The following is a 15,693-nucleotide window of genomic DNA, read 5'->3' as shown; positions in this document are numbered from 1 at the left end:
TAACACCCAAACACTTAATTCTGTCAGGAGTTTTGAAAGAATGATCCTTTATATGAGTATTGTTCTAAGGTTCCAGTATATTTAATTACCGAGTTCTGTACTGGCTCTTGTGTACAGACACAACTAGCACTTGTTTAATTAAAATTCTGACTGCAAATGGATTTAATTAAATGGGTACAAATACTCGTATGAATACACATAACTATTTAAAAACACTCTATCAACTTTGTTTGTGCCTATAAAAATTACAGGCATAAGCTAAACTGACACAAACAAATTAGGCTTAAACCCAGGATTTTGCACTGATTTAACCAAACAGGTTTAAATATATTTATGTGTAGAGCAAGCTAATAGCATCAAGTCATGGGCTTTGTCCATGGCTGGTACAGTTTAATTAGGACCCATGTGTATACATTTACTATTTTTCTGACAGTTAAGCTGCCTTAACTTTTTAAAATCAACTTAACTGTTAGAACGTACACAAGTATGTGGATCAGAGTTGACTTGAATGCGGCACAAAATAATACACCTCCAAGGTGTATTATCTTGAATCACATTGGTTAAGTTGACTTAGCTCACAAGATGGCTGCCACCATGTCACATGTGTGTATGTGTTTATGCTCTGATGTGACTTTACTTAAATTGACTTAGCTAAGTACTGTTGAAGCTTCGCTACTCCTGGTATCTGAGTTAGCTAGAGTAAAGCTAAGGAAAGGATGTTTGTATCTCCCTTTTTTGCATGGAAACAGACCTTTGCAGTTTCACTGTGTTTTTGCGGGGGGCGGGTTGCCCCAGACACTTTTGGTTTGGTGATTAAGTAACACATCACCAGGTCAACTATCAAAGACAATTATTTCAGGAGATTTTATTTTGTTTTGAAAAAAAAAAGTAGTAGTGAGGTGTGTTTTAATAAAGCATTGGCAATTCTTAATAATAAATGTGTTAAATCTGCTATCGATTAGCTGAACTGATGCAAAAACTTGCCCTGGAAGAAGGAGAATTGGTGCTATAGGTACCTAAGTTCCTTCTTACTAAGTGTCACAGGAGCACCAAGGTGTCCTGTGCCTTGGAAGCAAAAGGAACTGAGCTGCCAATCAGCCGGGCAGCTCAGGTGCCGGTTGCCAGGGCAACCAGGTGGGTCAGGTGGCCAAAAGGGGGCAGGGCCGGGCCTTTATAAACAGCCCAGGCCGGAGACTGACGAGCAGTTCTTCTCTGGCGGCCGTAGGAGTGAGAGCTCTGTGGCTGAGCTGAGTGGCCGGAGTCAGCGGTTGCTGCCTTGTTGTGCTGGCTGGCTGCGATGATGCGGGGAACCACGATACTCTAAAGTGAGGTCGGGTTACAAGCCCCAGATGGGCTTGGAGTTTGTTATGAGCAGGAGGCTCTATTGTTTGGGTTGCAGCCATCGGGCTTGAGTTTGTTACAGTTAAACCGGAGGACCGGGTGAGGCTGGAGAGGAGTGGGGAGACCTGCTGAGGCCTCCTCAACAGCTTGGGGGTTCCAGGTGCACAATAGGGGCACAGTGCCAGCGGGGCACTATTGTCTGTGCCGGAGAGGCACCGTATTGCGCTGGGGAGGCGCGGTGTGCGGAGTTGCAGACCCCAGCCCATAAGGGCAGTGTTTTGCCCAGTGGAGCTGCCGGACCCAGAGAAGGGTCAAGGGGACAGGCGGCGGCGGTCACCTGTGCCCCTAGCGTGCGGAGCGTGGTAGCGGCCCCAGAGAGGGCAAGGCCCCAGAGCGGGGCAGAGAAAGAGCGCAAGGCGCGTGGTTTCATAGATTTCATAGACATTAGGGCTGGAAGGGACCTCGGGAGATCATCGAGTCCAGCCCCCTGCCCAAAGGGCAGGAAGTCAGCTGGGGTCATAGGATCCCAGCAAGATAAGCATCCAATTTACTCTTGAAGGTGTTCAATGTAGGTGCTTGAACCACCTCCGCTGGCAGACTGTTCCAGACTTTGGGGGCTCGGACAGTAAAGAAATTCTTCCTTATGTCCAGCCTGAAACGGTCTTGCAGGAGTTTGTGGCCGTTCGACCTCGTCATCCCTTGGGGCGCTCTGGTGAACAAACGTTCCCCCAGATCCTGGTGGTCACCCTTGATAAATTTATAGGTGGCCATCAGATCACCCCTGAGCCTACGCTTTTCCAGGCTAAAGAGTCCCATGGCTCTCAGCCTGTCATCATAAGATCTGTTTTCCTGACCTCTGATCATGCGCGTGGCTCTCCTCTGCACTCTCTCAAGCTTCTCCACATCCTTTTTGAATTGTGGAGCCCAAAACTGGACGCAGTACTCCAGCTGTGGCCTCACTAAGGACGAGTACAAGGGGAGAATGATGTCCTGGGATTTGCTCGAGAAGCATCTATGGATGCACGCCAGCATTTTGGTCACTTTACTAGCCGCAGCATCGCATTGCAGGCTCATGTTCATCTTGTGGTCAATGATGACCCCCAAGTCTTTTTCTTCTGTAGTGCTAACCAACGTAGCACTGCCGAGCCTATAAGGATGCTGCAGGTTTTTCCTCCCAAGGTGGAGAACCTTGCATTTTTCCGTGTTAAACACCATGAGGTTCTCGTCTGCCCATTTGCTGAGCTTGTCCAGGTCAGCCTGGATCACCCACCTATCTTCTGGCGTGGATGCTTTGCCCCAAAGTGTGGTGTCATCGGCGAACTTGGCCAGTCCACTCCTGACTCCAATGTCCACATCATTAATGAAGATGTTGAACAGGATGGGTCCCAGGACAGAGCCTTGAGGGACCCCACTGGTCACAGGGCACCATGATGAGTGACTGCCATCAATCACAACCCTCTGGGTCCAACCACGGAGCCAATTTCCCAGCCAGCAGATTGTGGTGGAGCCAAGGCCACAACTGGGCAGTTTGGCCAAGGGGTGATCATGGGATACCAGATCAAAAGCTTTTTTGAAGTGAAGATATATGACATCAATCTCTTCTGCCTTTCCAGGTGATAGGTCACCTGGTCATAGAAGGAAATGAGATTGGTCAAACAAGACCTACCCGCAACAAACCCATGCTGGCTGTCCCTTAGAATGTTAGCCTGGGCCAGTCCCTCAAGGATGGCCTCCTTAATAAACTTTTCTAAGATCTTCCCCAGGATAGAAGTCAGGCTAATGGGCCTGTAGTTAGCCGGATCCACTCTCCTCCCTTTCTTGAAGATTGGCACCACATTGGCCTTCTTCCAGTCTTCGGGCACTACACCAGAGCGCCAGGAGTTTTCAAAGATCCGTGCCAGGGGCTGGGCTATGACGCTCGCCAGTTCCTTGAGGACCCTGGAGTGCAGATTGTCAGGGCCAGCTGACTTGAAGGTATCCAGCTTCTCAAGGTGTTCCTTCACGAGGTCAGCATTGATGGAGGGTAGGGGATCCCCCTCACCCAGATTTCCCTGTCCCATAGCAGGCATGGGCATCCCGTGTGAGTGATGAAAGACTGACACAAAGTACCTATTTAATAGGTTGGCTTTTTCCTGGGCGTCAGTTGTCAGTTGCCCCATCTGGTTTAGCAGGGGTCCAACATTGCCCTTGCTTTTCCTCTGGCTCCCCACATATCTGAAAAAGGACTTTTTGTTGCCCTTGATGCTTGAAGCTAGTTGGAGTTCAGTTGCAGCCTTGGCTTTCCTGGTTTGCTCCCTGCAGGACCGGTCTAGCGCGGAGTAATCCTCCTTGGAGGTGAATCCCGTCCTCCATCCTTTGTTGGCTTTCCTTTTTAGCCACAGGATGTCCGCTAGGTCTCTGGAGAGCCAGGGGGGCTGCTGTGCCTTCTTGCTGCCTTTCCTCCGTGTTGGAATAGATTTAGCTTGTGCACTGAGGATCGCTTCCTTGAGAAGCAGCCACTCTTCTTGAACTCCCATCTCCCTGGGGTCATGGTCCCTGAGGGCCTGACCGACTAGCCTCTTGAGCTTGTCAAAGTCGGCTTTTCTGAAGTCAAGGACTTCTGTGTTGCTGACTGACTTGCCAGCTTTACGGCAGATGGTGAAGGTGATCAGCTCGTGGTCGCTGTCACCCAACTTCCCATCAATCACTAGGTCACCGATTAGGTCGCCCCCCGTGGCCAGTACCAGGTCAAGCAGCGCTTTGCCTCTCATTGGCCCATAGACTTCTTGAGTCAGGTAGAGGTCATCCACGCACGAGAGAAAGCTTTCCGCCCGCTCAGATTTAGCTGAGTGATCTTCCCACGAGATGTCTGGGTAATTGAAGTCACCCATGACAACCAAGGTCCTGGAGCAAGCAGCCTCAGTCAGTTCCCGGGCGAACTCCTGGTCAAGCTCGGGACTTTGAGTGGGAGGTCTGTAGTAGACTCCCACCGTTGTGTCCCCTGTGCTGAATTCCCCACGAATTTTTACACAGAGGGTCTCTAGCTGTCCATGCTGGTCGCCAACATCAGCTTGCGGTGTTGGCCCCAGAGAGGGCAAGGCCCCAGAGCGGGGTAGAGAAAGGGAGAGGGCGAGGAACGCCGACAAGGGCGCCGGTATTAGGGTGGCAGTAGCGAGCCCGGCCCAAGGGCGACGGTATTAGGGCGGTGGTAGCGAGCCGGACCCAGGGGGCGCCAGTGATAGTCGGATGCCGGTGAGACAGGCCCAGGGCGCAGGGAGCGGGCTGGAAGATAGGAGCCCAGCCCAAGGGGGTGCCCGGCAGGCGCGGAGCCCAGGGTACCTGAGAGACAGAGAGGGCCCCAGAGGGGCGAGGGACCGTACAACGTCCCACGGAACAGCTGCGAAGCTTGGAGTGTGCTAAAGGGGAGGTTTGGAGGCACGCATACCCCTTAAGGGAGGGGCGCACGGAGGCGCCCCATTTGGAGTAGGGGCAAGAACACGCATACCGTTCACCAGGGAAACAAAGGCAGCCTCCCATTTAACTATTCAAGATCAAAGTCATGGCGGGCGAGATTCCGAGGGTGCTTGGACCACCTTAAGTGAAGGTAGAGGGGCGCTAGGGAGTTCATGGCCGCTCCTAGGCCCCACTCCCTCACACTAAGAGATACTGGAATAATTCACAGAATAAGCATATGCCATTATTTCCCCAAATTTTTCTCATTCCCCATACGTACTATTCTCTGTGATGTCCCCAGAGTTTAACAACAGCAAATCCTAAGTGTCCAAAAAGTTTTCATTATATTAGCAGACTCCAGTCTCTAGGAGTGAATCACTATCTGCAAACCCCCTTGAGAGAAAAGGATAACTGTGGCCTTGTGGGCTTTCAAATATGTAGAGATCTTCTATTTCTCTCTCTGGCTGCTGGGGATCCCCTCAGCTGGGGAGATAATGAAGAGTGCCTCATACTATTCATGTTACCTGGGCTGAGACTAGTTTTTTTTTTGTTTTTTTTGGCAATCTTGCAGACCTTCTGCAGCTGCATTGGATGGATTTAACATTATGCAGCTGATAGGTCTGAATGAAATCTGGATGTTTCATAAAAGTAAAGCCATGCATTTTTACATAAATATGTTTATCCCCAGAAAAAAGCAGGAAATGACCATACATTTCAAATGGATTCCTTAGCACATTAAGGAATTTGAAATATTCATGTGAACATTTGCTAATCTAACCCAGTGAAATTTATTTCCTTCTCTATTTAGAATGCAGACTGCAGCAACTGTTGATTATTCAGCCTTCTCATTAGAAAGAAAAGCAAGGGTGATTTGTAAAATCCACATGATAGTAGTTGTGAAAAAGAGCACAAAGAGAGATTAGCAAAACCTATGCGTTATAAATCTGCCTCTTAAATAGTTTCTGCCAGAATTAAAAGTTTACATTTTAATTTGTGGAAGTAATGGGAAGTGGATAATAATAGGCTCTCATCACAAAGAAATAACTGTCTTAAGAAGACTCACTCATGCTTTAAGAAAATATCTATACCTACCCCCCTCAGTTTTCCAGTCTAGGCACATTCTGACATTTCTGGGTACATGGTTTGCATTCCTTCTGTTCAGCCATCAGTCTAGATAATATTAAATTTATTCATTAGTGCTAAATTTGCACAATATCTGTTTAGACACTCCTGTGTCTACAGATCTCACATTGTATCTATCCGTCCATCTTTCTTCATCTACTGTCTGAGCACTGAAGTGGCAGACTGGAAATCAAGAATCCCAGGTTCTATATTCCTGATTCTGCCATTGATAAATTATGACCTTGGGGAAGTCACAGTTCTCCTATGCCAAAGGTCACTCTTCCACTGAACAGGAAGAACATTTATTAATATTTATGCAGTCCTTCAAAGATTTTTGGATAAAAGATGCTACATAAGTGCAGATTTGTATACCTTTTTCTGCTTTCATGCACCTTCAAAATGTAATATACTAAAATGCTGTGATTTTGTAACAGAATACAATTGTACTTTAGCACCCAATGGCAATGCTTTAGAAAAAGACATAACTCATCTTCCCTAGTTCAGTACTGTATCACAGGAGATAATTTCTTCCTAATTCTAGCAGTGATCATTTGCAGTCCTCTGAGGACTGAAGATAGTATAATTGCATCAGTTACACATTACAGTTATTATGACTGAAATACTGTAATTGATACTGATTTTTTTTTCACACATATATTAGTTTTGCTATAAAGATAGTATAACCTTAAATGCAAACCCCTGGGGTGAAATTCTGCCCAGCCAAAGTCCAATAGCAACAATTTCATCACTGGTCTCCAGCTTTTTCGTTGTCTCCATTTCTTTAATTAATATAGATAACACTCCAGATGAGATATCCTTATCCTCTTGATCACTTTCCAACCATCTCCTGTAACTGTACCAGAGTTCAGAGAGCTGGGAGCCTTTCATTAAAAAGATTCTAGAAGGCATTCTTACGTTTCTCTAGCATGCCAGAAACCAAGCAAACACGGTTGCAGTCCTAAATATTTTCATTTGAGACTAGGCAGTCATGTTCATGCAGAGTCTTTAATTCTCTGAAATGTTCATTTTATATAAATGAAATGCATGATTCAGTGATTCTTCATTAAGTGTTTGTTCCTGGTATCTCACAGTACAAAAATCAGATAATTCACAAGAAATAAGAGAGTCAATGTATTTAGGCTCTTTCCATTTGTGGAATACCTATGAGCAGATAAGAGATTTCCTCAAATTGACATACTATATGAAGTTAGCTGAAGACTACCTTCTTGAATGTTTTACTCTACATACTGACTGAACACAAACATTCAGAAATCAAGCTGTGCAGCTTAGATGTGACCGGTTAGATTAATTCATATGGCATTAATTTCTCATTGTTTCTGTTTTCTATGAGAATGTGTGCCCAAGCATGTCTGGCACAAATACTTGGATGGGAGAATTTAAAATTAATTCCCTGTGAATACTGAAGAGTACAGTTTTGAAATTTGTTTTCTACAAATATTTGTGCCAGTAAAACTAATCAGTTGAATGTTCACAGAAAGCAAATACAAAAGGGGCACAAGGCTGAATGAACCATATTCATGTGACAATGAATCATATTCAATATGACAACCACACAAAAGAAATTCCAACAAAGCAAGTGTAAAATTATTACGTGCCTTAAGCATAAACATTTAGCAACACGTTTGAGGGAACAGGCTTGGAATAAATAAGCATGAGATTTACCCAAATCTTTACCCAAAATTTCAAATGGAAAAGCAGTAGCTTTCATAGGCCTGGATAAGTTTTTTTTTTTTTCTCTCTCTGCTTTTTCACATCTACAATTTTGAATTGTTAGTGGACTGAAACTAACAATTCATAGATTCATAGACATTAGGGGCTGGAGATTGAGATGAGATTGAGTCCAGCCCCTCCCCTCCCACCCCCCCACCCCTGAGTTATAGGCAGGAAGTCAGCTGGGATCAAGTGATCCCAGCAAAAAAAATATCCAGATGTTTTTTGAAAGAGTCCAGAGTAGGTGCTTGCACCACCTCTGGGGGGAGTCTGTTCCAGATCCTGGACACTTGCACTGTAAATAACATTTTTCTTATGTCTAGTCTAAATGATGGGATAGGCTTATGAAGATGATCCTCTTGGTATTTCTGATCTCCCTGGGCACATCTACATGAGACGTTTACTGAGAAGTTGACTTATTAGCTGTCACACACCTACACATGCAGCACTATTAGGCTGGAGTAGATTAATTAACACTACAGCAGGATAGTATTTATAAGAACAGATGCTGCTCAGCTGCCTGGGGCATGAAGGTGTTACAGTATAGGGGCTGCCTGTTGGCTAGCCCCCACTGAAGCACCCTCATTCCCCAGCCAGCCCCTCAGCAGCACGCTGATGTGGGGGGAGCAGCCCTGGACTGACCAAGCTCAACCTGCTGCACTCCTGGGCACACATGTAGATGTGGCACCCGGGAGCAATAAACTCCAGAGCAACAAGCACTGGAGTTTGTGTATGCACCCTAATAGCATATGTAGATGCACCCACTGAAAACAAAAGGTACCAGAAATGTGACTAGTTTCCATGTTTAGACTAAGCCTAAGTACAGACAGTCAAAAACCATGAGAAGGAATTGATCCAATCTTTGCAGGTTTCTTTAAGCTGCCTAGATTGGATCTGTGGAACAGAACTTATATTCACTCTTCAGTTGCGGAATACAGGCAGATGCCTGCACTGGCTGAGGCCAAAAGGTGGGGGTGGGAGGTGTGGAGGGAGGCTTGCATACTTCCCTATATGCTGGATGCTACTGAGGGCACCTGAGCACAGCTGAGCAAGGCCATCCTTCATCTGTTGCCTGGCACATGCCTCCAACCCTCTGACGTCCCTCTCCCCTTGCAAGGGGAGGGGGCAGAGTCCTGGCCCCCAAAGCTGGGGTCTACCCAGCTGGGGGGGTGTCATGTGTCACATGGGGGGTTTCCCCATCCCTGCACAGCTGGCCTGTCTGTACAGTCCTGCCCCCTGTGAGTCTGCCTTTGATCCACAGGGGGAAGTGGGAATGAAGTCCCTCACCCCAGTCTCAGCTCTCAGCCCAGCTGAGGTCTTCCCAGCAGGGGGAGGAGCTGCATGCTGCAGGGAGGTTTTCCCCCATGCCCTCCCAGCCAGGCCAGCTCTACAGAAGGAACAATTGGGCTCTGCCCCCTGGCAGAAGTCTCCTGGCATGTCTTGCCAGCTGCTGCTGGTGCTGGGATATGGTGCGATGTACTGGGTTGGCCAGAGGGCTTGCACCAGGTTGTGGGCGTGGAAGCGCTACACTGATGGAAGGTCCATGCCCTGTTGCCTGGCAAAGGTCTCCTGGGCTTGATGATCTGACAGAGCCCAGCACTAGTGGTAGCTGGTGGGATGTCACAAACAATTTGGGGTCTTGTGCCACAGGCCTGATCCTTCCTTCTAGGAAGTGCTCCCATCCCGGCTGACTGGCACAAGCCCCATGGGCTGCCTGGTATGTCTCACTAGGGCCCAGAACCAGCAGCAGCCAGCAACACATGGCAGGCAGCCCAGAGGCCTTCTACTGTGCAGCAGGGTCCAGTCCTTCCTTTTGTGGAGCTGGTCTTCCCAGGCAGGGATGGGGAACCTCCCCCCGCCCCCAGCTAGGCAGACCTCAGTTTGAGGGGGAAGAGACTGGGGTGGGAGGCTTCATTTGTCCCTTCCCCTGTGGGTCAGTGGCAGAAACTCACAGGAGGAAGGGCTGTACATCCCTTAGCTTAGCCCCCCACAAGCTGCCTCACCAGGCTGATAGGCACAGGCAGGACATGGGTCTGGGGAGCAGAGTCTTTGCTGTTTTAGCTCTGTGACAGTCCAGGTTGGCTGCTGCAGAGGAGCACTGGCAGAGGCTAGCCCACCCACCCTGCAAGGGGTGGCTAGCGGGGAGCCACAAAGCAGCTTGGGATGCCAGGGGGCTGTGACTTAGCTTGAATCAGGAGAGGATCTGGGACAGAAGTTCCATAGATCAGTCTAACCTAAACTGATTACATCTGATACTACATCCATCCAGGTCTATCTTAAACCTGGTCTCACCATTTTGAAACTGGTCTATATGCACTGAATTTCTGTTCTGTTACAGATTTAGACCAGTTTCTGATCACTTATACCAGTTTATGTATATTTTCTGTCCCTAGCCTAAATCTTACTAGACTACTCCCTTGTATAGCCCTAAAATGGTGACTATGATGGGAATGAGCATCTGAACTCTTGAGTATTCAAAGAAATTCAGTATCTCAAATGGTCTTGAGATTATCTTCAGCACTTTATAACTGGTTTGTATGAGGAAGAGTAGTCTTCTGAAAAATATAGAGTATGGCACCATCTTCTCAACACAGCAAAGAACCCAAACATTTACCTGATTCTGTCAGTAAAGTTCAGTGCAATTCACTGCTGTTTTTCAGGAAAGGTGAGACCAGTCAACACTACATCCAACAAAGTATATTAATGGAAATAGGATAAATAACTGGAGCTAACATACAAATGCCAGAGTGTGAAATTATAGCAATTTACTTCAGAGACGCATTCTATTACATAAGGCCTGGTGATACCAGCATACTTCCCCCTCCCACTCTATCCCATCCCACTTGAAGGCATTGCTTTTCAGTTTTACACACATTCCTAAGGTCAGGACTGCACAGAAAGAAAGAAATCATGAAGCCAAAAGCAATGGTGAAATATCCCCCCACCAGGAAAGTGATCTGAGAGGCATCTTCCCTTAACCCCTCTTCCCTTCTCTCCCAAACCTTACCTTTGTGAGAATACATCTCTGTAAGGGCTGCCATGCTGAAGAGCAATTCCATACCCCCTGTCTGCAATGGTGTTACCAACCGTGTAAAAGGAACAATCTGGGTCATTGATTGCCACATATTCCAGTACCGCTGCATCCCACACAAAAGCATAGTTCCCATATTTCACCTGCAGCAAGGAGAAGAAGAGATTAGAATGTAATCTGTCAATTTCTAGAGGCAGCCGGTTGAAATTAAGCTCCTTAAAATCTGAAATCTGATTAAAAATTGGTGAGGCTTCAGTCCAGATCTCAGCAGTTAAATATAACATTGCAAAAAAACCCATCTCCATGGTTAGCACTAGTTCAGTTCTTTTGTTTTTAAACTGCACAGACATACTATGAGTAGAATCTGAACTGAATGCAGCCTTCCTCAGGGAAAAGGCATATGAGGTGAGCAGTCAGAAAACCTTGGACAGTTTCTGTTCAGTGACTAACAAGTGAACTGCTATCTCTAAGGCTATCAACAAGGCATCTTTGGGGTTCACTTCTCATTTAAGAAAGTATAAAATGAAGTCATTTTTCAAAAGCATATAACAACTTGTTAGAAGAGGGCCTGAGAGAAAGGAGGTCAGAGAGAGCTAATAAATGTAATACACATTTTAATCCCTTCATAATTTAACCAACCCTTCAGACAAAGGATGATTTTATGATCAAGGTGCCTGACTAAGATGCAAAGAGATCAGTAATCAGTTCACAGCCTGGTCACGGACTTCATCAGGAAGTCACTAGGGGCCCAGCTTTTTAACAAAACTGCTCTTTTTAAGGCACTCAGTGGGTTCCGTTTTCAGAGCATACTCAGTTGAAGCTGCTAGGTGCTGAGAGTTTTTTAAATTCCAGCTGTTTCTCTCACCATACAAGTCCCATACCTGCAAAATATGTCCTGCCTCACAAGAGTGTCATAAGGCTAAACTCCTTGATATTTTTGAGGCACCTAGACCCTGTGGTGATGACAGTCAGTAAGTATCCAGTTTTCTGCAATGACCCTATGGAACGGGCCACTAAAAAAAAATCCTACTCTATCAATATACTCTTTTTCAACTCCACATATCAAACAGCAGCAGCAGGGCTCAATATTTCATTGTCAAGACTGATCACAACTTGAGTATCACAATGCCTTTCCAATGAGAACTCCATTTAGACCACACTAATGGAAAGATTTCTTCCTGAAGTTATACTAATGAAAAAAGATATGCCTTGCCTGCCCTGCTTTAGAAGTCACTAAGCTTCAGGTGAATGTTTGCTAGAGCAGTTTGTGCAACCTACTTGATTAGGATTGCATCAATAATAATTTGGCTTTCTTGGCCAGCCCATTAAATATCTGCAACTTTGGAGATTGTCTTATCTTCCCTAGTTCTGTTCTCAGAAGCACTTTGTGCTGGTGTTTCAGGCATTGCTTCATTCAGTTCCATAGTGCTCCTGAACTGATTTTGCAACTGGAGGACAACCAGTGGAATTGGGAACATTTGTGATTGAATGAGTTTTATTTGCTACCCAGTAACAAGGCTCAGTTAACTTGCCAGCACACACCAGTTGCACTTAGGAGTTCAGGTTGCCCTCTGATGCAGTACGCAAATAGCACTGAGCATTCTAATATAATAAAGGGCTTAGTCTGTCTGTGTCTGTCTGACCACAATGCTTTCAGGCAATAGCACATGTGCTGTTGAAAAGCCAGCGGTGACTGGCTGCCGGGGCTGTGTTTCCTCAGGCAGGGAGGCAGGAGCCCAGCTGCTCCATGGGAAGAGGTGGAGCTGGAGGCAGGTAGAAGAGGGGAAGGGGAAGCCCCGCTGCTCTGTGGGCAGGGGCAGAGGCTGCTGGGTGGCAGGCAGTGGGGAGGGAGCTGCCATGACCACTGCCACCACCTCAGGTGGAGGGAAGCCCTGCTGCTTCATGGGAGGAGGCGGAGGCAGGAAAGTTGGGGGGGGAAGAGCAGCTGCCACTTCCTCCCACCCACCTCCTTCTCCACATCTGCCTCCTCCCACCACCTCCTCCCTGCTGCTCCGCGGGAGGAGGCAGATGTGGAGGAGGAGGTGAGTGGGTGGATGGGAGGGAAGAGGAGGTACAACTGATGCTTCCTCGGGAGGAGGAAAGCTCTGGTGTTCCATGGGAGGAGGTGGAGGCAGAGGTAGGCAGACTTGGGGGAGGGAGCTGTCATCATCACCACTTCAAGTGGAGGGAAGCCCCACTGCTCTGTCAGAGGAGGTGGAGGCAGAGGCAGGTGGGGGGGGGGAGGGATCTGCCATGCTGGAAGCTGGGGGAGAAGGTGGCAGCAATGGGGGGACTCTGGAATGCGCACCCAAGGGAGGTGGTGCTTTCTCCTACCTTGGGGGTCTTCAAGAGGAGGCTGGACAGATATTTGGCTGGGGTGATATGATCCTGGCACCTGTTCCTGCCTGGGGCAGGGGGTCAGACCTGATGATCTGTTTAGGTCCCTTCCAACCCTAAGTATTATGATACTATGACTGTTTACATGGCCAGCCCCAAAGGGTGAGTGGGGAGCATCTAAACACTCCCTGAAACACTCTGTCATTCATGATGGGCAATTGGATAGCATTTAATAAAATTCACCTTATTTAGAGAGTGACATCCAGTCTGTCTCATTCTTCAGGTGGACACATAGCATGAATTATTCCTCAGCACCATCTCTCATTACTTCTGCATTAAAATTAGGCATAATTTTTTCTTATGTTGCCCACTTTGAGCAGCAGGAATACTGAAAGGACAAGTAGACAGATTCCCTGCTCTCATTTTGAGTGCCTCGATCTTGACTTGGCTGTGATTTCAGTAAAGATTTTGATAAGCTCTAGGCTCAGTGCAGAGACTCTTGAGGAACTGTAGCCTACAGAGATCTAGAAAATGTTTACTGAAAGTATCCAAATTGAATTGTAAGGGTGTTCTAATTCAGTAATTTGGGAGGATTAAATCCCAGAAAAAGTCACATTCCTGGCAAAAAGGTCATATCCCTTCCAAAATCTGACTGCTTTCTCTAAAACATGGGGGTTCTAGAGCGTCAAAAAAAAAAAAAAAATTCCCCCTATCCCACTCATAGCTTTACTGCTTCAGCTAACAACTTACAAAAACAATCAGCCTGTAGTAGGCCCTGGCACAAAATATTTCAGCTCAAACCGTTGAAACTTAAAACATGGCCTTGTCATGGACAATGATGTGCACCCTGTATGATAAGCAGTATTACCAACCCCCTGGGTGCAGCAGCAGGGAAGTTGAGGAATCTTGTTAAAGCTTCAGGGACATGGGTTTGAGTGATGCTCTAGGCTGCTCCTACTTGATCCAGATGTAAATCCATACCTGGTACTCAAGCTGGTACCAGGGAGACACAGCTATAAAAGGGGCAGGGAGTTAACGGCAGCCAGGTACAATGAAGGCCACATCACTTCTTTCTATGCCACTAGCTACTGAAATTGAAGTGCCTTAAACTTGGGTGGATCTTTAAACTTTTTTTGACCACCTGAATTCCACTGATAATATGATGCTGAGTACTGAACATAAATAACGTATTTATTTGTATATCACACACCTGTACCCTTTACTCAAAAATGCACCCCAAATTTGAAGGGCTTAAGTCTGAAAGAAGGGAACTGATTTTTCTTCACTGACATAGAAGCATGGAGATGCTGTGCTGTGATACTTGCCAAAAAAGTAAACATCTGTCTCTGGCCCAGGAAGCAGTAGGGATGGAGTCCAGTGTTAATGCTCTCATTGCTACTAGGGAACAAATCGTAGCTTTTCGTTGAGTAGCCAAATTCTTTAGCAGTGGTGAGAGCATTAAAACTATAGCTTGTGCCTGGAGCAGCCACCGAACTGGCTGTGAGTGAATGAACTACTGCGTGCAGTTGGCCATGCCATTGGATAAAATCTTTTTTTCTACATTCTGCCTTCCAAAAATAGTCTTATTTGTGGCATGTGAGTAAATGGAATACATTTTAAAATGCGTTTTCAATAGATCATTGTTTGTACCCTCCATTGTTTTAAACTCTCATCCATGCGTTATTTTCAATTTTCTTTTCCTATACATTCTTTTCAGCATGCTCTGCACACAAGCCTCACTAGCTAACTATGTTGTAAAACTGACCCAAACTCATTAAATGTAGTAATTGGGGATAACATACGTAACAGATAAGTGAAAAGGAAACAGAATGCAAAGAAGCCATCTGAGGCAATGTAACCCAAAAAAGGGTTACATTGACTTAAAACCAAGTCAGCATATTAAATTGCAGCCTGTCAGTACATCAGCTAGATTAGAGTTTGACAATATAGCTGATAGTTTACAGGTTTGCATATAAAGGTGACCAAAGCATGCCACACTTGCTTCATGTTTGAGAGAAGTAGTGTATAAAATGCTTTTTTGTTTAAGGCCATTCTTTTCACCTTCCCATGTTAGTAACACATTTTGAATTGCATTTGTGGATGTGGAGGAATTTTCTTTCCCCAACATCATAAATAGTAGAGCAGAGAAGTGTCCATGTTGTTTCTCTTTCTTGCAGGTGTGACAGGATGTCATGAACTCACCACCTCCCCAGGATGCCAAATGTCCAGAAATGTATGGACAGTCCACAATCCCCCCCCCATCCCCACCCCTCAGCAATACCCACCCCGCCACAAACCTCCCATCAAAAAAACAGGCTCAAAATGTGTGTCTGGGATGTCCATAAGAAAACTTGAACCATCCATAAAAAGCTAAGAAACACTGAATTTGTTTCTAGATCCTTGTTAAAATGAAGCTAGATTCAAGTGTCCATGCTGGAGAGAGAGAACACAGCAGAATCACCTGGCATCTAAGCAGGAGCATTGTTCCGATACCTGTAGAAAATTGTCTGTCAAGGATTTCTGGACCACAGGAATGTCTGTAGCTCCTTCTACCCTCCTGTCCTAGCCAAGTGCTGCATGAATGCCCTGGCCAGCATCTGCCTGTGGCTGCTCTGTGCTTACTACACGATGGTATGCAGGGCTGCATCATCCCAGGCCAGGAAGGACAATGACAGAGATGGGGGGGGTGCTGGAGGTGG

The 15,693-nt window shown here is 46.4% G+C and overlaps 1 protein-coding gene across 4 annotated transcripts in view; it reads right to left on the bottom strand.

Moving 5' to 3' along the window:
- GRID2 (glutamate ionotropic receptor delta type subunit 2) overlaps positions 1-15,693 on the bottom strand; it is a 1,419,908-nt gene that overhangs the window by 142,044 nt on the left and 1,262,171 nt on the right. For all 4 annotated transcript variants that reach the window (XM_090037080.1, XM_090037079.1, XM_090037077.1 and 1 more), the window contains one exon: positions 10,634-10,800. In XM_090037080.1, coding sequence (XP_089893206.1) covers positions 10,634-10,800 — 167 coding nt within the window. The remainder of the gene's footprint in view (positions 1-10,633; positions 10,801-15,693) is intronic.

The sequence above is a fragment of the Crocodylus siamensis genome, chromosome 2, assembly GCF_052110815.1.
Source record: "Crocodylus siamensis isolate JL-2025a chromosome 2, ASM5211081v1, whole genome shotgun sequence".
NCBI classification, from domain to species: Eukaryota; Metazoa; Chordata; order Crocodylia; family Crocodylidae; genus Crocodylus; species Crocodylus siamensis.
This window is presented reverse-complemented; position numbering and strand designations above follow the sequence as displayed.